This window comes from Ammospiza caudacuta, chromosome 1, assembly GCF_027887145.1.
Source record: "Ammospiza caudacuta isolate bAmmCau1 chromosome 1, bAmmCau1.pri, whole genome shotgun sequence".
Lineage (NCBI taxonomy): Eukaryota > Metazoa > Chordata > Aves > Passeriformes > Passerellidae > Ammospiza > Ammospiza caudacuta.
The window spans coordinates 79,839,255-79,859,658 of NC_080593.1; the positions used below are offsets into that span (position 1 = coordinate 79,839,255).

A 20,404-nucleotide genomic window follows, 5' to 3' on the forward strand; every position below is an offset into this window, starting at 1 on the left:
GAAGGAAAAATAAAAAAATACAATAGCAGAGTCATACAGTAGGTGTCTGTCCTTGTCACGGAAACAAGGATGCAGAGTGGGGATGTGTCAAGTCTCTAGGTGTGCCTGCAAACGAGGAAATGTGATGCACCTTTCTGGTGAAAGGTGGAATGCTGATTTTAATCTTCTTTGGAAAAGGTGCTGCAAGCCGCGGGGAAGGGTGTGTCACTGCACATCCAAGGAACCTGTGAACTGCCTTGGGGGCTTATCCATAGATGTGAGATGGAACAACATGCAATTACAGTGTTCTGTCCAGTGTATGATGTGCAAGTGTCTGTGACAGGAGGAGAGAAGGTTTGCTCATATAAAATACTCTGTTTCTGTGTTTTCTACTAAAGGTGTTCCCTTCTGATAGTTCAGTAGTGAATGAACTTCAAAGGAATAATTTTTTTAATGTAATATGTAGAAAAAATGCCAGTAAAACCAATAATGGCTTGTCATAATGACTCTGCTGGCTTCCCCTGTAGACATTTCATTTTCTAGTTGCACAAGTGCAGAAGATTCTAAACAGATACCCTAATGAGGGTAGCATTACTGCAAGGAAATGTATCTGGTCAGGGAGAAGTGGAGTAAGCAAAGAAGCAGGATATTGGTTTTCAGAGGGTTGTGACCTTGGGAGGCTGAACATAATGAATGCAGTGTTCCAGGCTGCCTTTTTACCTTGCCTCTGCTGCATACCATTGGTATTCATCAGCAGTGACCGGGCTCTGCAGTGGGGAGCATTGCTAAGCATCAGCTTGTTTCCAAGAAGGTTAAAGTTGATAAAATGCAAAAGTGTTCAAAGTGCATGCAGGAAATGCTGTCTTTTAACTGAACTTCATGTATTTCTAACTTTACTCTCTATACAAACTTTATTGCTAAATCTCCTTTCAATATGGATCCCAAACTCCCTTTTATACTGTTTCACCTTCTGCCTGCATTACAGTGGTGTGAAAGGCCACTGTGCAGCCTGCTTTGGTGTCATGTGTCCTTTGGGAAAGCAGAGATTAGCCCTGAGTGAGTCTGCTGCTCATACTGTGCAACAGCTGGGAAGGAGACTGGGCTGGCATTAAATTTCTCTTCCACTACTGCCACCTAATTTCCCTTGTCCTGTGTGTTGGCAAAGTGAATTAGGTGTTTGCAACTGCCTGTTGCAATTTATTTTTCTTTAAAAAGTTATGATCACAGGTTTGAGAAGTAACTCATAATCAAAAAAAAAATTCATATATACTGGCACCTTTGTGTTTGTTTTATGGTGAGTAGGTTAGATCTTGTTTGTAAAAAAGCCATTAATTTTGACGTGAATAACAAGTTATTTAGGTTATAGGCTTCTATCCTTTGCAGTTTCACACATTGTCTTCATATTTCAAGAGAAAATTGAAAAACATTGAAAGAAAACAGTGATCAAATCTTATATGTTTTACATCTTTGTTCATAGCTGAGTTCTAAGATTTGTTGGGAGTCTTTTCTGAGTTCCTGACCTGAGGAGGAGGAGAAGGTAATCATTGGAGAAGGAGGGAATGGGAAGAGCTAGCAGTTCTCCTATCTGCTCCAGGTGCAATAGAAGTGCCCACCAAAGTCTCAGGGAGTGTTTCCTCCCAGGAATCCCAAAATATTGATCAGGATATGTAGGATGAAAGAAAAGATTACATAGGAAAGTGGAAGAAAGGACTCTCTGCAGGATTGTAGACAGGTGCAGAGACATTTCAGACAGTCCTCTTAGTATCCTTTTTTTCAAATGCTGGAAATGTGAATTAATTCTAAAGTAAATGGCAGGTGGAATAAACTTTTTCTTTTTTTTCCTGTGTGTGTAGACTTGTGTGTCTCTGCACAGGCGTGCTGGGAGGTCACCCTTCAACTCTTTTTTCCACCACTCTTTCTCTTCTAAAAATAGAGGAAAATATATTTAAACAGTGTTACCCAGATTACTCTTTTACTTAGGTGCTTAGTTCTGTTCTGTTGACTAAAGCTCCCATAACTGTCCAGCAAAGAATCTTTTCCTTTCCTGTGTAGAAGTACAATACCCATTAGCTATTGTGTTATGAATGCTTTCGTACACTGCTGGGATTTAATTAAAGCACTGTTGCCTGCTTGCTTTTGTTTTTTAAGATGTGCATTCATTGTTGCATGCCAGGCAGTGAGCTTCAGAAAGTCAGAGGGCAAAAGCATCAGATATTACGCACCATAAGAAGTGCAGGTGTCCTTCTGAGTTACAGAACCTTTCCCACAGAGAGGCTGGTCACAGTGTTGTGTGTGAGGAGCCAGGCTGAGCTCAGGCAGTGCTCAGCCAGCCCAGCAATGCCCCTCTGCATCCCCCAGCTCCCCGTAAGCACACGGTGTGCTTGCCAGCCTTTCTGCCTCAGGTGCATGGGAATGAGCCAGTGCTCTGCCCTCTAATGATAAAGTGTGCCATTACCTTCTGCTTAATTGGTTGTGTTTTCATCAGGTGATCTCCACACAGGCTGTTTGGAGTTGCTCAGTGATTATTGTGGTTTGCAGTGTACAAATTAGTGTGGGAAGTTGCTAATATTAGCCTTCCAACTTGGACTTTAGTGGCAGTGTCAGCTCTTTCAGTGTTCATCCAAATTGCAAAAGGCAAGGAGGGAGAGCATGGAAGGACACTGTGTTGCCTGCCATTTGCTGGGACACCCATGGTGTGGCGAAGGTGTCATCCCATTTTCCAAACCTGCTTCTAGAAGCCAGGCAGCACAGGTGGGCTTCAGACATGGAAGGAGTATAATTCCCATCCTACTTGCCACCTCAATAAAAATCCATACTGGATTTTTAGTATTTTTTTTAAAATTTATTTTTTAAGGATGACTAGGTCCTGGGAATGTACTACTGATTCCCGACCACCTCAAGTTGTTTTATAACCCATGCTGGACCCATTCTGAATGATGCTGAAAGCCTGATAACATCTGCCCAAGCTTTCCAAATGCGCCTCAGTGCTGCTGCTCCCCACTTGCTGCAGGCCAGAAATCCACTTTTTTCTGGCTGGGTGTAGACATGATGTGTTTAACCTTCAGCAGGCTTCCCTGGGCTCCCACTCCTGCCTTTGAGCTGTGCTGTGCTGCCTTGTGCCCACCCTGAGGGACCACAGGTGTGTGGGGCAGGCTGCTGGGCTGTCCAAGTGTCTCGCCTCTCGGAGCTGGTGCTGTGAAGGGGTGCTTGTCCCAAATCCTGGATGTTGGCCCTGAGTTTTAGCAGAGCATACAAACAGGATGGGGCAGGGGCTGCTGGTGGGAGCTGCTCTGGGAGTCACTGTGGCTTCTGGAGTGGAGCAGCCCAGACCTCTCAAGTGCTTGTGGTCAAAGTGTAGCTGGGATTTGTTCCTCAGTGAGGGATCAGACTACTCAGATCGGCTTCAGAAAGACAAGGCTGAAATGCACGTGCTGTACAGGTGCAACAGCACATCCTAATTGACCAACTGTTTTTCATGTTTCTTCTTATTCCATAGATGTTTTACCTATATACAGGGTCCTACGGACATCTGAAAGACATCACAGGTGGGCAAAGTTTGCAAAGAGCTCTGGTATTTGTAGGGCAAACCCCATATAGCTTGCCAAAATTTGATTTTAAAAACAGGAAACAAAGAAAAATCCAAACCAACCAAACAAACAAAAAAGCACAACCCCCACCCACCCAAACCAACCAAAAACCTCCAAACAAACAAAAACAAACAAAAAACCCACCCCAAACCCCCCCAAAACCACCCAAACTGAAGCATGAGCTAGCCAAGTAAAAAAATAATTCAGTGTAAAGTGAATTACAGGAGAGAGATCTGTAGTGATCATTTTGTGAGAGCAAAGCTGCCAAGTGAAATGAAGCATACTAAATCGTCAATTGTAAATTCAATGTGAGGGGATCAATGCAACTTAACAAAAGAACTTATGACCTGACATTTATAATTCTCCTATTTTCAATAATCAGTGTTTCTATTAATAAAAGAATGAAAGAACTGTGGTCCATTATTCTCTTTTCTCACTCCTTTTCACACTTACTTTCTAAGCCTGGGAATGAAGTCTTGCTAAGTCTTATGGTACCAAAGTGAGACCCGTGTCTCTACAAAATCCTGAGTTCTAATTTCAAGGAAATATAGAGCTTGGAAGAAGAGAGGGGGGAAAATAACCCAAAATACTTACAAAGAATGTGGGCTGGGTGGGTCAGTTTGTTTTTGTCTTATGATTCTGATCTTATAGCTGTTTTTTTGCAACAATTGAGTCTGGAACTACTTTCCTTGCTTGCCCATCCCTACTTCAATGCATGAAAGTTGTTCATGTGTAAACTGATATTTTTGAGTTACAGGGAGACAAACAAAATACAAAAATCCCTCTGATGTTTTCAGACCTGTAAAAGGATCATGAAAACTGACAATATGGAATATAAAACTAAAGTGGAACCTTTTGTGCTTCGATGCCAGTAAATTGAAAGTTGAAAGAGGTAGTATTATTCTTGGGAATCATTTCTAGGTATGCTTGTTACCTTGCACAGTCTGCTGTTTAATATGGATTAGATTTTTCACACCAGAATCCCACTTGATACCCTGATAAAGATATGATTTCCTGGGATTGCCTACTTCTTTGGCATGCGAAGGAAAAAAAAGAAAAAGGCAACGCTGAGCTTCCTAGAAGCCAGGAATAGTCCTTACCTTGATAAAAGCAATTTCTCCTGTTTGCTTTTAGATGCAACACTGGCGTTGTGTCAGTGATGCTTCTTGATGCAAGAAGGCTTTGACTAATACTTCCAGAATAAAAACAGATAGCTGACAAAGACTGTTCAAAGGTAGAAGATGTATATTGATCAGAAATTTCATCTGCTTTGCAAATCCAAATTAGGCTGAATCGTTATACTGCCCCTCTAGACAAGGCATATGCATGCTTGTGTAGCACAATTAGCATCCATAGAAAAACTAGCACTACTATGTAGTTGTTTCATACTGGATTATCTTCAAAAATTTCCGTATCCAGGGACATAGGGATCAGTTTTAAGAAATGAACAATGCTTGACTAATAAACCTAATGAAAAGTCTAGTGTCTCATGAAAATAAATGGTAAGTGCTTCTCTTCAGAACAAATGTGCCCAAATGAATGGTTTTTTCTTTTTCCACTTAATTATCTTTGAAGTACTCAATTAAGATGTTCCTCCTCAACAAAATGTTTTGAAATGAGACTGAACATGTACAGTTGCAAGCAGAAGTTCGTATTTTGGAAACAAGAGTCTCCTTGGGCTTTACAGACAGTGAGAAACATCTCTCAAGCTCAGTCTCAAACTAAACCTTGATTCGGAATGGTTGGTCTCTCCCATGCCATGTGGCTGGAGCTCGTGAGTTGGTTTGCCTGGCTTTGCTTTGTGTCCAGACAGGAGAGGCAAGAGGAAGGTGAAAAAATTGCTTGGGTGTTTTGCAAAACTTGTGAAAAGTGGTTTAGAGACCATTAGCCACCTGTGCAGATGACTTTTGAGTCTTTAAGGGCAAGGTTCTGAAGAAGGGCGAAGCTGTGTGACCGAGCTCCAGCAAAGGAGGTAATGAAGAAATTTCTACCATTGCTTTGCCTCGTTGGTCTTTGAAACCTGAGTCCCTAGGGAACAGCTTAAGCAAGGAATGAGAGGAGAGTGCTAGCATGATTTCTTACATGTGTGGATTTAAAAATCCTCCCCCTTGATGTGTGTTTATAAGCATGTCATGTAGCGTAAGCAAAACATTGCCAAGCTGGCAGCTTTTGGACCGGAGACTGCCAGGCCCAAACAGGCATGGTGGATGAGCTACAGGCATTTTGGCAGGCTGTTCTCGTTTTCCCTGAGTCACTGGTTGAGCTGAAGAGCAGTGTAAGAGCTGGCTAGATGATGTGGCAAAGAGTATGTGAGCAGAATCTAGTGGTGATTGAAATTGGACAGTCGTGCTGGGACAACTGCTGCTGCTGGCTGCATTGCTGTAAGCTTTGGTGACCGATTCTTAATGGAGTCTCTCTTCCCCTGCTGCTTTCTTGTGCACTGTCCTTCCTTGATTCTTCATTCCTTAAAATACCTGTTGGAAATTTTGTGTTTGGCTTTGTTGTTAGGGTTTTTTTGTTGCTGTTGTTTTGTTCGTGTGTTTTCGCATTTGTGGTCGTGACTGCTATTAATTAGAAAATGAGTTTCTGAGGAAAATATGAGTGCTTGACAGAACCGTGCCATCATCAAAGTCAGAACTGCAGCTCATATTGAATTCTGTGGATGTGGAGTTAGGACTTGTTTGATTCTCAGGATAAATTTTAAGGGGATTTTTGAGTGTGTTATATATTCCTCTTCAAGGACTGAAATAAGGGGAGAGAATTACATGCTACTTTTAAGATGACCATGAGTACACCATGATGTCTGTCACTTGCCTGGCCATTGCTACCCCCTGCCCCAATGTAGACCAGGAGAGAAAGATGTGCAGTGGCCCTAAGCTCCTTTGCCCATGTGCGCCCTACATCTCGCTGCTGTCATCAGTAGCCGTCTACTTCTCTTTCTCCTCACCCATGCGTTTTCTTTTTGAATTACTTATCTTCCTTACTGGGTTTTAACAGATCAAAATCTTGCCTTCTCATTCCAAGCAAAGGTAGAGGGGTGAGAGTGGTGGAGGCAGTGCCATAAGCCAGGCTAGTCTGTGATACCCGATGAGGATGAAGTAAAGTGGGACTTGAAACTGTAGATCCAGCAGATAGAGAAAAGTTGCTGTATGTGTTTCCCTGCTTTGTTTCTGCAGTTCTGTTCGTGGTCAGTTGCCAGGTAGTACTTGGAGCAATGCCTTTTAATTTCAGAATTAACCAGTAATGCCATTGTCTTGATTGCACAGAAATTGTTATTTCTTTACCTTACATTTGCAGTCATGAGAACAGGCTGTTGTCTGCTAGCAGCCTGTCTAACTTGACCACAGTCGGTTATGGCAGTAGGCTTTCCAAACTCCTGCCCTGTCGTGGTTTTGCAGCCATGATGCTGGGGTATGGGTTAGGCAGTCTTCAAAGTGAAAAAAAGTATTTTGCAAAACTTGTCAAAGCAAGTTTGCTGAATCTCTCGTGAAAGTCATAACTCAGACTGTGCCAATACCAGTAACTCTTCAAAAAGACTCGATGGTGTCTTCTTGCTGAGTTTGCTTTTGAGTGCATGATAAAGTTGCTGCTTCCTAGCCATGCAGAAATCTGTTGTCCTCAAGAGCTGACAACCACATCTTCAGAAGCTCTAGCAGAGAAGTGCAGTTGCTTTTTGATGGAGTTGTCTTTGGCTTTTGAGTGAGGTCTATTAGTGATGGATGTCTTCACACTCAACAGCAGAAGATGAGGAGAAATATGCCTGTCCACCTGCATATGTTGAGAGTAATGTCTGTGTGCTGTTTGTGTTGGGCATAATTGAAAGATAAAAATTCTTGTGCAGTTATTTGTTGGGTTTTTTAGAATTTATGTAGAAAATACTTTATTATATGAAGCAGTGGTCTTGTAAGAAGTGCTGGTGCCTTCAAAGGGCTGAGGAGGGTACAAATTTATTCCCTTTCAAGTCAGTAATAATATATGTTTTAATCCAGTTTCTTGTTTTTAAAGTAGTATACCATCACTAGCACTGTGCTGTCTCCAGTTACTGAAACAGGAGGAGATGGAGGCTGTTGAAGGTTAATCAGCAGCTGTTGTGCAGAACTCAGGAGCAGGAGAGCTGGTGCTTTGATCTGATGTGGGGGATTGACAGACAACAGAAATATCTCATTTTCAAGGGCATTTTGCTCTGCAGGAAACTAACTCCCCTGAACTGGCCTTCTATCCCATGGAAACATCTTCATGGCTTTGTTCTGCTTTAAAACAGGAAAGAAAATTGTATTATGTAAGAGACAGAACTCAATTTATTGAGAGGAAGGTGTTAGTATTTTACTCTCCTGAGTGTTTTCTGAGGAAATTGTGAATACTACTGTAAGGGTTTGAAAAGTAATTTTACCCTATTAAGCTGGATTAAGTATATGCCTTGATTTATGTAGATAATCAGTTCATGAAGATGAGTTTAAGGAATTGAAATTTAGATTGCATTTTCAAATAAACTTCAAATAATAAATAAAGTTGTGCTTTCTCTCACTGTACAGAGTTCAGCTAGTCCTTCTCTGTAGCTCTGCCTATCCCTTTCCACCCTACCATCTCTGAATAAATACTGCTGACCCCTGACTGTTGGCAGAGAGGGGTAGCCTGTTTGTGGTACTGTCTTGGTGCAATTTCTGGAGTATTCATTGAATTCCCATTTGTACATTGTGTGACAGTAGCAGCCACAGACCTTTATAGTAGGTCCCACATTCAGCCACCACTGATGACCAGCTCTTCTGGAAGCCTTTTGTTGATGGAAAGCAGCACTAGGGAAGCCGAGCAGTGCAAAGGAGGGCATCTAGACCAACATTCTGAATTAAAGAGCAATACATCAGACAAATGGCCATTACTGCTTGTTTCCCTGGACTTAGATATGGAAGAACAGGTCTGGTTTTCTGCTCAAGAGGCTGAATGGTTCATATGTGAATTGAATTCAGTGAGGGATATTGAGCTTCCAGTGAACTTTCCATTGAGTAGTCTGGCCAGGCACTTAATATGGTTTTGGGTACCTAAATCTAAGTGTTTTCAGTTGCCAAAGCCAACAGGGAAGGGTGAGTTTTCGGTGCAATAACTGACTATTAATATAAAATCAGCAAAGTTGTGGTCTTTTCCTTGATGACTTCTTTCTTTTCGTGGCCCCTCCCTAATTGTCGTCAGTTTGTGACTTAGGAAAGAGAAGGAATGAAGATAAATGTGGTTTTAGTTATCTTTTGCATTGAAAAGCTATGTCCTGCTTGACCCAGTTAATAACATCTCTTCCTGTCTCAGACTTTGTATTTGGAGCCAAGCTACTGAGGTGCATAAACAAAAAGTTCTCTAAATACATATTGACTATTGTTCCTTTCACTTTGCCAAGCCTCAGTAGTGACGTGCTTTTTGAATGCAGATGCAGCATAACCTACATTCATAGCTCTTCATTTAAAGCAATTTTAATGGTTTTGAAACAACTGCATTGATGTATTGACTAGATTTCAGTCATTATAAGGTGTGAGTTTGCACTAAGAACACAGTTGTTATATAGTATCTGCTTTTTCATATGTGGACATATATACAATATATGTGTATATAAAATGTAATTAATGTGCAGTTATTTTATGCAGCATACAGCATGGGTACATATAAAATCTAACTTGTTAATTAGAGTTTGGCAATGAATGCTCCACCATTTTACTTAACTGCGATAAAGTTCTTTATTAAGTTTGTTATTTTCAGCATATATATCCAACAGAAAGTAAAAAAAGAATGGATTTTTGTCATCTCCAAACAAAACAAGAGGTAGTGTTTGCATTTTCAGCATCAAAATCTGTGAGGTAGAAGGCCCAGGACTTCTCCAGGTGGTCTTGCAGCTGTGAGATCTGCAAAGCTATTTCCTTTCAGTTCTGCAGTCAGGAGAAATTTATTTGCTACGGAAATGATGGCATACAGCTGTTCTTCTGCAAGCACTATTCCAAGTATTTTTACAACCTTACTTCATGGAAATAAAAAACACTGGGCTGTAGTTGGTGCTCCGTGGCTTTCTATGCCCTGTGACCACAGAAGGCTGGCTGTGAGGGAGCTCTGGAGTAACCCAAGGCACCAGGCTTATCCCTGAAAAAGAGGTTGAGATCAATGTAGCCACCATGTGCATTGAGAAGATTCCTTCCTCAGGTGGGTCCTGTATGCCAAGTCTTGTCCATAAATTAAGCCCTGGTGAAGATTTTGTCAGCAGTGCATGGCTAATGCACTGCAGAGGGATGGCAGCTGGATCAATGTCTGTAGCTTGTGTAGTTGGCAAGGTATCTCTTGCCAAGGCCTTTTTGTTTTGCCCCACCTATAGGAGAAGGCCCATGGACAGACACTCCATTGTAGAGCTACCTTGCCAGGGAACGTGTTGTATTTGCATTCCAGATGCCTCTGGCTTTGTGACTTGCATTGTTCCTGCCTCCTTTGAATAGCAGCTATTGACCCCTAACAATGTATATTTGTTTAAATCAACCCCTGTCCCTGCTTTAAAAAGCTTATTATAGCACCAGCCCAGCCAAGTGAAGGCTTCTGTGCAGGCCCCTTCTTTTTCCCTTCACAGCCAGAAAAGATATTTTGCAGCATTAATTATTTAATTTCAAGATGGAAAACATTCTCCTCGTTCTGAGAGGCTATTTTGAATGCTGAGGTTTTGGCAAATTTTGTTGCGGCTTAATGTTTACAAGCTTTTCATTGCTCTTGAAAGCATAAATTTCACATTACTTGAGCTTCTGAGATGCTGGCAAATAATAAACCAGTGGAATAACAGGGGTTTGGTTGTCCTGAAACACTTGAGGAACTTGACTGCATTTTGGCAGATAGGTTTTTTTGCTCTTTATGTGTGCATTTAGGTGCACTGAGCTCACGTAGAAGGAGACGGTGGAGACTGACCTTTAGTGCCCAGCAGCAGGCTGGCAAAAATATTTCTGGGGAGGGAGGTGGGGATGGTGTGTGTAGGCTGGCACCAAATTCTCTTTGCTGCTTAGGGTGACAGTAGTACATGCATCTGCTCTTCAAGCTGTCTGGTCTCCAGAGCCTGATGGTGACAGTAGACATTAAATCCCTTGCAATTTGTGTTTGCTGTGGAAAGCTTTGTTGTGCCTTGCTGGGAAAGCTTTGCTGTGCCTTGCTCCTGTGGGGTTATTAGGTCAAGGCAAAAAAGACCAGTGAAATAAAAATTTTCTGAGAGCTAGACAACCTTGTAGTCCTCTCATTTTATGCCATAATAGTCCCACTGGTAACAAAGAAACATTCAGATGTGAAACAGTGATTGTCTGACTGGGATGGCTTAATGAGCTGAGGATTCTTTCTTCTGGTGTCCTGTGTTAAGTCAGGAGTATCTCATGAGGTTTCTATAGACACTACTGTTGGACATGTTAGTAAAGTGTTGCCTGTAAGTTGATGGAGGTGATCCTACCCCTCTTCCCAGCCCTGGTGAGATGTGAGCTGGAGTGCTGTGTCTGGCTGTGTGCTCCCCACTGCAGGAGGGACAAGGATAGGGTTTAACAGAGGACCAGAAAGGTCATGAGGGGTCTCTCTCCTAGAACTACAAGCTGAGAGAGCTAGAATTCTTAAGCCTGGATAAGGCTCAGGGGGAATCTCACCAGTGTATGTAAATACACTGGAGGGAAGATAAAAGAGGAGGGAGCCAGGCTCTTCTTGGTGATGCTCAGAGGTTCAGAGGCAGTGGGCACAGACTGAAACACAGGAGGCTCACCCTGAACATTAGGAAACACTTTCTACTGTGGGAGTGACTGAGTGCTTTCACAGCCAGTCTTACCAGCTCCTGCTGAGCCCCTGGGCTAGAGCCTCACCTCTCTGTCCCTGTCAATTTCAGCCTTCTGTGATGCACAGATGAAGTGAGGTGGCCGAGGACATGCAGGAATCCCAGGCAAAGCTCAGCTCACCTTGCTTTCACTGTATGGCATGGTGTAGCATGGGTGCATCATCACATCATCAGTCTTGCTGTGCACTCTTGCTTGTGGGTTTCCTTGGGTCTGGATTAAGGCACTTGAGATGGTAGTTCATGTTCAGACTCAGGTGTTTTTATTTCTTATCAGTTAAACAGTCTCACTACTGTGAGTTTGGCAGCATTTCATTAGAAGGCACAAAATGGCTAACAATCTCTTTTTACAAGGTCTTTTATGACTAAACTATCCAATTAAGAACTGACACCTAGATTATTTCCCCTTTTAACCCAATAACTGCTCCCACAGAGCCTGCAATGTGGACTTCTCTGCCCAATTACAAAATGCCACCCAAACCCACGAAGAAGAAGGAAGAAGAAGCAGGAAGAAGAAACCCAGGATGACACCCTGTGCCCTCCACCTTGCTTCCATCCACAACATACTAAAAATCTCAAAACCTAATTTCTCACCAATTGATACACCTACACTACTCTATATAATCTGTTCCACACTTTTGTGGATTCTACTCTATCTTGAAGTCTAGGAAACGTTCTCCATGAATGAGGGTCAAAGTCAGTGCTCCCCTGGGGGTCAGGACACCCCAGAGCAGACAGAGTAATATTCCCTGTGCCCTGGGTTTCCACACATGGTTATGGATTTTAGACCAATTCCACGGTGAATTAAGTGGGTTCTGCATCACCCAGCCCCACAGGGCAGCTGCAAGCCTCAGGTTTTCACTCTCAGGCACTCTTGGGGGCAGTGAGCTGATGGCAGCACCTGCATTAATGTGAAAAAACCGCCCGGTCTCTACATGGTGGTTGTGGTAGATATTCCTTAGTACCAAATATGCAGCCTTCACTTTATCATTGCTCCTCTGTCTGTACCTGAGGGATACAGGACATTTCTGTTTGCTGGCTCTGGTGCAGAGGTAGCAGAGGAAGTCCAAGAGCAAAGCTCTCACATCAGCCTTCCTTCCTCTGGGAAGTGCAGGGTGAGAGGTACCCTTGAACCAGTCAGCATGGGGATGTTTGTGGTGTTCAAGAGAATAAAAACAGAGCAGTGCCCTTGGATTTTTGAGGACCAGAGTCTGATGTAGACCCAGGAAAGTGGGTGGAAGTGTTCAATCTACTGTTACTGGATTTTGAATTTAATGTTCAAATCTTATCTATTGCTTTTACCACTTCTGGAGAGGTGTATCCCCACTGTTTCCCGGTCTCCTGCTCCTCCCACTCACCTCAGGAGCTGGTGCTCTCCTTTCCGCTTCCATCTGCCCTAACCCTGCACTTTTGAGTTTATGAACATTGCATGTGAACTGCTTCAGAATTGCTGTATGCCTAGAAACCATCTCACTTGAGGTTTTGGAAGTAAAAGGGCAAATGCTCCACAGGTGTTTGCAGCCTTGAAAATGGAAAGCAGTTTGTGAAAAGATGCAGGGGCAAAAAATAGAGGGATGCTTTTTGCTTGATCTTCTGTGTCCAGGTGAGCTCTTTCCATTTAGGGGTACCAAACAGCGAGAGTTGTAAAATTCTCCATGAGTACTGTTTTGTCTCAGTGCTGCTATTGTCCCATCATAGAAAGAAGAATAACATTTATTCAACATTATCTAAAAGCATATGTAACTTGTAATGTGGCTGAAGTCCATGGTAAGCTCATGAGCCACTCATCCTAAATAGGTAGCAGAATAAAAATCTGTATTTGTCTCGATTATTAATCAGGACTGCACCCCATCCACCTTAAACAGACTTTATGTCTGGTTTCTCTGTGTGACAATTCAGGCAAGGACAACCTTTGGATTCTAGCATGCAAAATTATTTTAATTGTTTTTTTTCCTATGACTGTACACCCAAACCTTATGATTATCAGGGTATATCCTAGCACTTTCGTATCACTCCTTTACTTTTCCTTTAGCAGGATATTTGACTGTTCTGGTGAAAAAAATCTCTGTTCTCTGAAAGCCACTAAAATACTGTTGCCCTGATATGGAGCCAGATGTTTGAAGAGAATGGGAGTGTAGTTTTGGTTGGAAGTCAGGCCATGGGTCACTGCTGCTGAGTGTTTTCATGCCAGCTAAAGTCTTCTCCTACGCAGGACAACTCGCGTGGCTGTTGCTCATGGGATGGCTTTTGCTGCAGCTGCAGCATCAGCTGTGGTCCTCCTCCCTTGTTCTCAGTGCTAGCTATTTCTGTTTTCTTCATGCTGCATCTGCACCACGAGCCAGGTAGATGGAACATTAAGCTCTACCTGCTCTACTAGGCTGACTTGTCTCACTGACAGTGTCTCCAATGCCTTCATAGCAAATATCAGTTCTTTGCAACCTTGCTTGCTACTAGTTGGTCTTTTTTTAATCTTCTGCATTGTTGTGCAGCGAAGAGAGGAGAACCATATAAAGGGAAGTAGTTTATAAAAAAGGTGAAAAAAGTGCTGGGAGTGTCTGACTGAAGTTGAAAATAAACAGGTAGGGAGCCAACTGGCTTTGGGGCGGGTCTTCTAAACTGTGTGTAAATTCAAACACTGTTCTGTAATTTTACATGTGCTAGCATGAGGCACATGACTCAGAGAATCAGAGGATTGGCTCCAGCTGCTCCTGCCGGCATTCAGGAACTTGTGAAAAAAAAAGGCACTTCAGTGTAGTTCTCCTGTGTTTACTGATCAAGCAGAAATCAACAAATACTTGCTAAGAGATTATTTTATTTTCTTTCACTTGCTTATTTGGATTTCTCTTTCTCTCATATTGCTTGAGAAGTATTTCCAGAGAAAAATAGTGAGTAGAGTTATTTCTTCAGTTTTTCTGTTATGTCATCTATAATTCTGTTTTGTTTTTATTGCAGGGGTCTCGGGTCTGGCTGCGAGAAAATAATCAGCATTATCCCAGCACTGTTCATTCCTGTGCAGAAGGAGTTGTTGTATTCAGGACAGACTATGGTCAGGTATGGACCTTGCTCCTCTATGTTTTGTCTTTCTCATAAGTCTGTAAAAAATAAGCTTTCACAGAATCGCAGAATAGGTCGGGTTGGAAAGGACCACAGTGGTCATCTGGTCCAACCTCCCTGCTCAAGCAGGGTCATCCTAGAGCACATGGCATAGGATTGTGTCCAGGTGGTTCTTTAATATCTCTGGACAATCTGTCCCAGGGCTTGGTCACCCTTTACATGCAGCAAAGCAGTTTTTACTTGTGTTTAGGTGGAACTTCCTGTGCATCAGTTTCTGCTGGTGGCTTATTTTCCTGTTGTTTGGCACCACTGAGCAGAGCCTAGCTCCATCCTCTTGGCATCCTCCCTTCATATATTTATACAGATTAATGAGGTCATTTCATAGTTGCCTCTTCTTGAGGTTGAATAGGCCCAGCTTCCTCAGCCTTTCTTAAGGCTGTGAATAAAAGAGATTCTCTAGACTCTTTACCAAGAGGTCTCAGCTGGACCTGCTCCAGAAGCTCCATGTCTCTTGTACTGTGGACTCCAGAACTGCACACAGTGCTCCAGATGTGGCCTCACCAGGGCTGAGCAGAGGGGCAGGATCACCTCCCTTGACCTGCTGGCGGTGCTCTTCCTAATGCATCCCAGGATACCATTGGCCTTCTTGGCCACAAGGACACAGTGTTCGCTCATGGACAATTTGTTGTCCATCAGGGTCCCCAGATTATTCTGTGCAGGACCCTGCACTTGCCTTTGTTGAATTTCAGGAGGTTCTTCTCTGCCCAGCTCTCCGACGTGTCCAGGTCCCTCTGAAAGGCTGCATAACCTCAAGTATCGACCTCTCCTCTCAGCTTTGTGTCAGCAGTGAACTTGATGAGAAGGGACTCTATTCCCTCATCCAAGCCACTGATGGACAAATTAAATAACTCCGGGCCCAGTATAGAACCCTGGGGGACACCATGTGACAGACCTCCAACCAGACTGTGTACCACTGACCACAACCTTCTAGGATCTGCCGCTTAGCCAGTTCTGAATCCATTCTGCTGTCCACTCATCCAACATAACACTTATTGAGTTTGCCATGAGGATTTAGTGAGAGACAACGTCAAAAACCTTGCTGATGTCAAGGTAGAAAATATCCACTGTGCTCCCTGCATCCATCCAGGTAGTTTCAGCACAGAAGGCAATCAGGCATGAGTTACTTTTAGTGAACCCATGCTGACTACTCCTGATCACCTTCTTGTCTCTTTTTTGGGTTGAGATGGCCTACAGAGTGAGGCACTCCATCACCTTTCCAGGGATTGAGGTGAGGCTGCCTGGCTGGTAGTCTCCTGTGTCCTTCTTCTTGCTCCTTTTGAAGACTGGGGTGATTTCCAGGAACCTCCTGGCTTGTTTGCAGATGTCAGGGTAGGTAAAGCCCCCCTGCCATGTGACTTTGAGGCTGCTGTAATTGCCTAGAACGACTCACCCACCTCCTCCTCCTGGTCAGGCAGCCTGGAGCAAACACCCAGAGTGTCTGTCAGCCTTACTCATCTGCCCTTTTATCCTGACCCATAAGCTCCTGACTGGCTCATCATCCACCCTGAGACAGACAGAGCTTAATACATTCCAAGTGCTGCCTCACCAAGAGGGCGACTCCAGCACCGTGCTTTCCTGCTCTGTCTCTCCCAAACAGTGTGTAGCCCTTTGTGTCAACATTCCACTGTGGGAAGTACCCCACTACATCTCCATAATCACAATAAGATTGAAGTCTCACTGACAAAGATGAGTCACATGTATGCCAGCCTGGCACTGTACAGGCCATTCTGTTGTCAAAACCCTCAGAGTTATGGTGGTGATACCAGCTGTGCATTTTCTCCTTGTGTGGAGGGCATAGTGGGAAGCTAAAAGGTTTGTGAATAAAATATTAATTTTGCACGACCTGAATGTGCAACTTGGTTTTAATAGTTCTTTCTGTTGCCTCCCCAGTCAGTTGCTGTGATTGTGTCTGACAAAGCTGAAGTAATGCTGTTAGGTGTGAAAGCCTTGTTCCACATAGGTTGGTGATTATGTAGTTTACTGGAGGAAGGTGGCCTCTCAAAGGCTATATTCCCCTATACTAACAGAAAGTTGGGGCTGGCACATGGCCAAAAAAATAAAAGCATGTCTTTCAGAGACAGGGAACCCTTGCTTTCCTTACATGCCTTTCTCCAGGCAGGAAAGGAACCAGACAGAATTGCAGAGTGGCTTTTGATGGGCAAAATGTAATGTACTCATGATTAAATTGCTGCTATGCTGGCACTGTGGGATGAAAATGATGGAGAAACCACATCAGTGAAGAAGGGAAGAGCTGTGTGAGTCATCTGTCTGGACTTCTCTAAAGGCTTTGACCCAGAACCCCACAACATCCTTCCCTCTAAATTGGAGAGGTAGGGATTGGGTGGACGAGCTCTTTGTGGATGAGGAATTGCTTGGATGGTTGCATCCAGACAGTGGTGAATGGTGACAAGGATGTCCCTTGGAGTTCTGGACTTGGACCAGAGCTGTTTAATGCCTTCATCAACAGCATTGGCAGTGGGATAGAGCACAGCCTCAGCAAGTTTGCAGATGACACCAAGCTGAGTGCTGCAGCTGGCAAGCCTGAATGATGGAATGCCATCCAGAGGGAGCTGGACAAGCCTGAGAAGTGGGCACATACATGTACTTCATGAAGTTCTATGAGGTCAGGTAGAAGGTCCATGCATTTGTATTGGGGCATCCCCTGGTATCCATGCAGGATGATTGAGAACAGCCCTGCCAAGAGGGATTTCAGGGTGCTGGTGGATGAAAAGCTGGGCATGAGCTGGCAGTGTGTTAACAGCCCAGGAAACAAAGTGTATTTTGGGTTGTATCGAAAGCAGCATTGCCAGTAGGTCAGGGGAGGGAATTCTGCCCCTCTACTCCACCCTCATGAGGCCTCACCTGGAGTGCTGTATCCCGCTCTGAGACCCCCTGACTGAAAGGTCATCAACCCGTGGAGCCATGGAGGAAGGCCATGGATCATCAGAGGGATGGAATGCCTCTCTTATGAGGTCAGCCTGAGGAACTTGAGGTTGTTCAGCATGGAGAAGGCTCCAGGGGGACCTTACAGCACCTTCCAGTACCAAAAGGGGGCCTACAAGAAAGCTGGGGACAAACCTTTCAGCAGGGCCTGTTGCAGTAGGACAAGCGGGTAATTTTATAAACTAAAAGAGGGTAGATTTGGATGAGATTAAGGAAGAAATTCTTTATTTAGAGGGTTGTGAGGTGCTGGAACATACTGCCCAGAGAAACTGTGGATACCTGAAAGTTCCAGGTCAGGTTGAATGGGGTTTTGAGCAACAGTCTATTGGAAGGTATTTCCCCTTGCAGCAGGGGGATTGGACTAGATGACCTTTACAGGTCTCTTCCAGTCCAAGGCATTTTATGATTCTGTCATCCTTTTCTCTTGCACCAAGTTATTGATGGCCACGTATTGGTTCTCAGATTTGGGACGTTTCATATTTTGACTTTTTTACTGAAATTTGAAGTCCAGTTAAGTAGAAAGGCTGACCCTGTCTCCTCTGTTGGCTTTTTCAAGCTAAAATAAGAAGGCTCCATCACATTCAAAGCATCACCATTACATTTGAGCTGCAGTGTAGAAAGGCTGTTGTGTGTGTTGTTCCACTAACATCCTCCAGGAAACGTCATTTTAAACACGTCTTTCATCTTAAACACAAGCCTTCTCCAGCTCCTAGTATGAATCACCTGCATGCTTACATGAGAGACTACCTGTAATTTTCACAGGGTTTTATAATTGGATGTGTAGCCATAAAGAGCCTGACTTTTAGAAGTGTTTTGAGCTGAAAAATCCTTATACTTAAGGGAAACACAGATGCACCTGTAAAAGGGACAGCTTGCTTTGGTGCCCTAGAAAAGAATGGCAGAGCTAGTGCTGACATCCACCAGCAGAAAAGTTGCTTGTTTATAGTGTTCTCTCTGTGTGTTTTTTGTGATGTTACTGCCTTTCCGCGATGTCCATAATGCGAACTGAAACTTCAGGTAACATGGAAAAAGTCTCAAGTCTTTACCGTGATGCCATCCAATTGATTGCTTAGAAAACCCTGATGTTACAAACATCACCGGGCAAAAAATTGCCTCCTTTATTTGGGTGTGCATGTGTTAAAATCAGGTGGTGCAAAATGGGAAGGATATAGGGATCGGCCTTCAGACCTGTGAGGTGGCATTCCAACTCCTCACAGGTCTGAGCTGGCAGCTGCACAGCCAAAGGCATAGTAGAAATTCACTGCATTTGATAACTTCAGTCATTTTCAGGAGTGGGCTTTGTGTGTAAAATGACTGTGCTAGCTGATATTGGTCATTTATTATCTTTTCTCCCATTGCTTTTCCTGGTGTGCTTTCATCCTGCCCTTGCTGTTTGGTTACCTGTGGGCTGCAGAAGGTTGCAAGCAGATGAAATGGAACTGAGATAATGCTTAACTATTACCTCTGACTGTTTGGCAATCCCTACAATGCTCAATATAACTTGGAAGAACCAGAGAGGGGAAGGAAGGGCTGAGGTTGCAGAAATATGGGGCGATGATGCTTTTTGAAGCATGGTTGGTGTATTGATTCCCACATCATTTTGACAGCTGGAGCTCATGTTCAAGTCTAATGACAAACTGATGAAAACATTGGGACCTTATCAAAGTACAGCATTGTTATTCATCTTCTCTGATTCAGTAGCTTCTACTAGACTTCGCATTTCTCACCTTTCCACTGAGCATTCTGCATGTCTTCCTATGACATGACTGGCAGGGCAGTGGGACTGGGAAGGTCTGTTGTTGGAGCTGGTTTTGGATTTTACTTTCATGAGTCTGGACTTCAGGTCTTTGCCAATGTCAGTTTGCAGAATTATTAAATTTTCATATCACAGTACATTACTTCTTAACTTTTTTTTTCCGTTCTGTTGTGAATTGCAGAAATTAATTTGCCACAAAAATCTGTAGCACCATGCAGTTGTATGCTGAAGGGGTGGTTGTAGGGAATCCTACCCAGTGTGAAGGTAGGATTATATAATGGTATTTTAACAAGCTGCATAGCAATTTCTTGATTATCACACGGTGATATAATTCCTCCTCAAGTGTTCTTGTGTATATTACCTGAGTAATATACAGTTAAACAGTTCATTTTCTAATTATCATTATAGACAACTGTGATACTGTTTCCTGCTGTTGTCATCCATGTGAGATGGTTGTAAAACTAGCTGATTTGATGGTCTATGGGAAATATCCAATACATGAGATATGGTATACTAAAATGGGAATATCACATTGTAAATTTGGATTTCCCTGAGCAAATAGCTATGAAAAATTCATAGCTCTTTATGAAAAGAAGAAAAATGTGGCACTGTATGGGGGTAGATGAAAACCTCATTAAATACAAGGAGGGGAAGAGTATGTCAGGCCTGTGTTTCAGCACCCTGGCCCAAGATAAAGGAGTGGGAGATGAAAGGTGTGACCTCCCTCTTAGCACGCGTTCATGATGCTGGGCTGCAGCTGTCTCTGGAGTAGCTCTCCAAAGCTTCCTGCAGGCTGGCCTTCAGGGAGTCTGCAGTGACTGGAAAAGCTACCATGTGCAGACAATTCATATGGTAAATATATTTCCCTTTATAAGCACAAACCTCATGCTTTCCAGAAGAGAAGATGCTGTACTCAGTTGCTAGCTGGTGGGTGGGTCGGTTGTGTTGTTTGTTTTTCTGTTCCATTAGTGCAGAGAGCTGGTAAAGGGCTCTGTCCTGGATATTTTGGAAACACCAGGTCTATGACTCTACTGTCATTTATTATGATTAATACAGTATATTCATACTTAGTAGGAATATATTATGTCAATGAAGTCTATGAACATTTAGAATTAAAAAAGTAGGTCCTAATCTTTCCATGTGGGTTTAAATAAACATTTGTATATAAAATGACATTACAGTTACTGAGGTTTTTTTTTCATGTTTGAGGATATA

The 20,404-nt window shown here is 43.2% G+C and overlaps 1 protein-coding gene across 1 annotated transcript in view; it reads left to right on the top strand.

The window, feature by feature from the left end:
- MYO10 (myosin X) overlaps positions 1–20,404 on the top strand; it is a 163,986-nt gene that overhangs the window by 20,947 nt on the left and 122,635 nt on the right. The window contains exon 2 of the mRNA XM_058818033.1: positions 14,329–14,427. Within this exon, the coding sequence (XP_058674016.1) occupies positions 14,329–14,427 (99 nt within the window). The remainder of the gene's footprint in view (positions 1–14,328; positions 14,428–20,404) is intronic.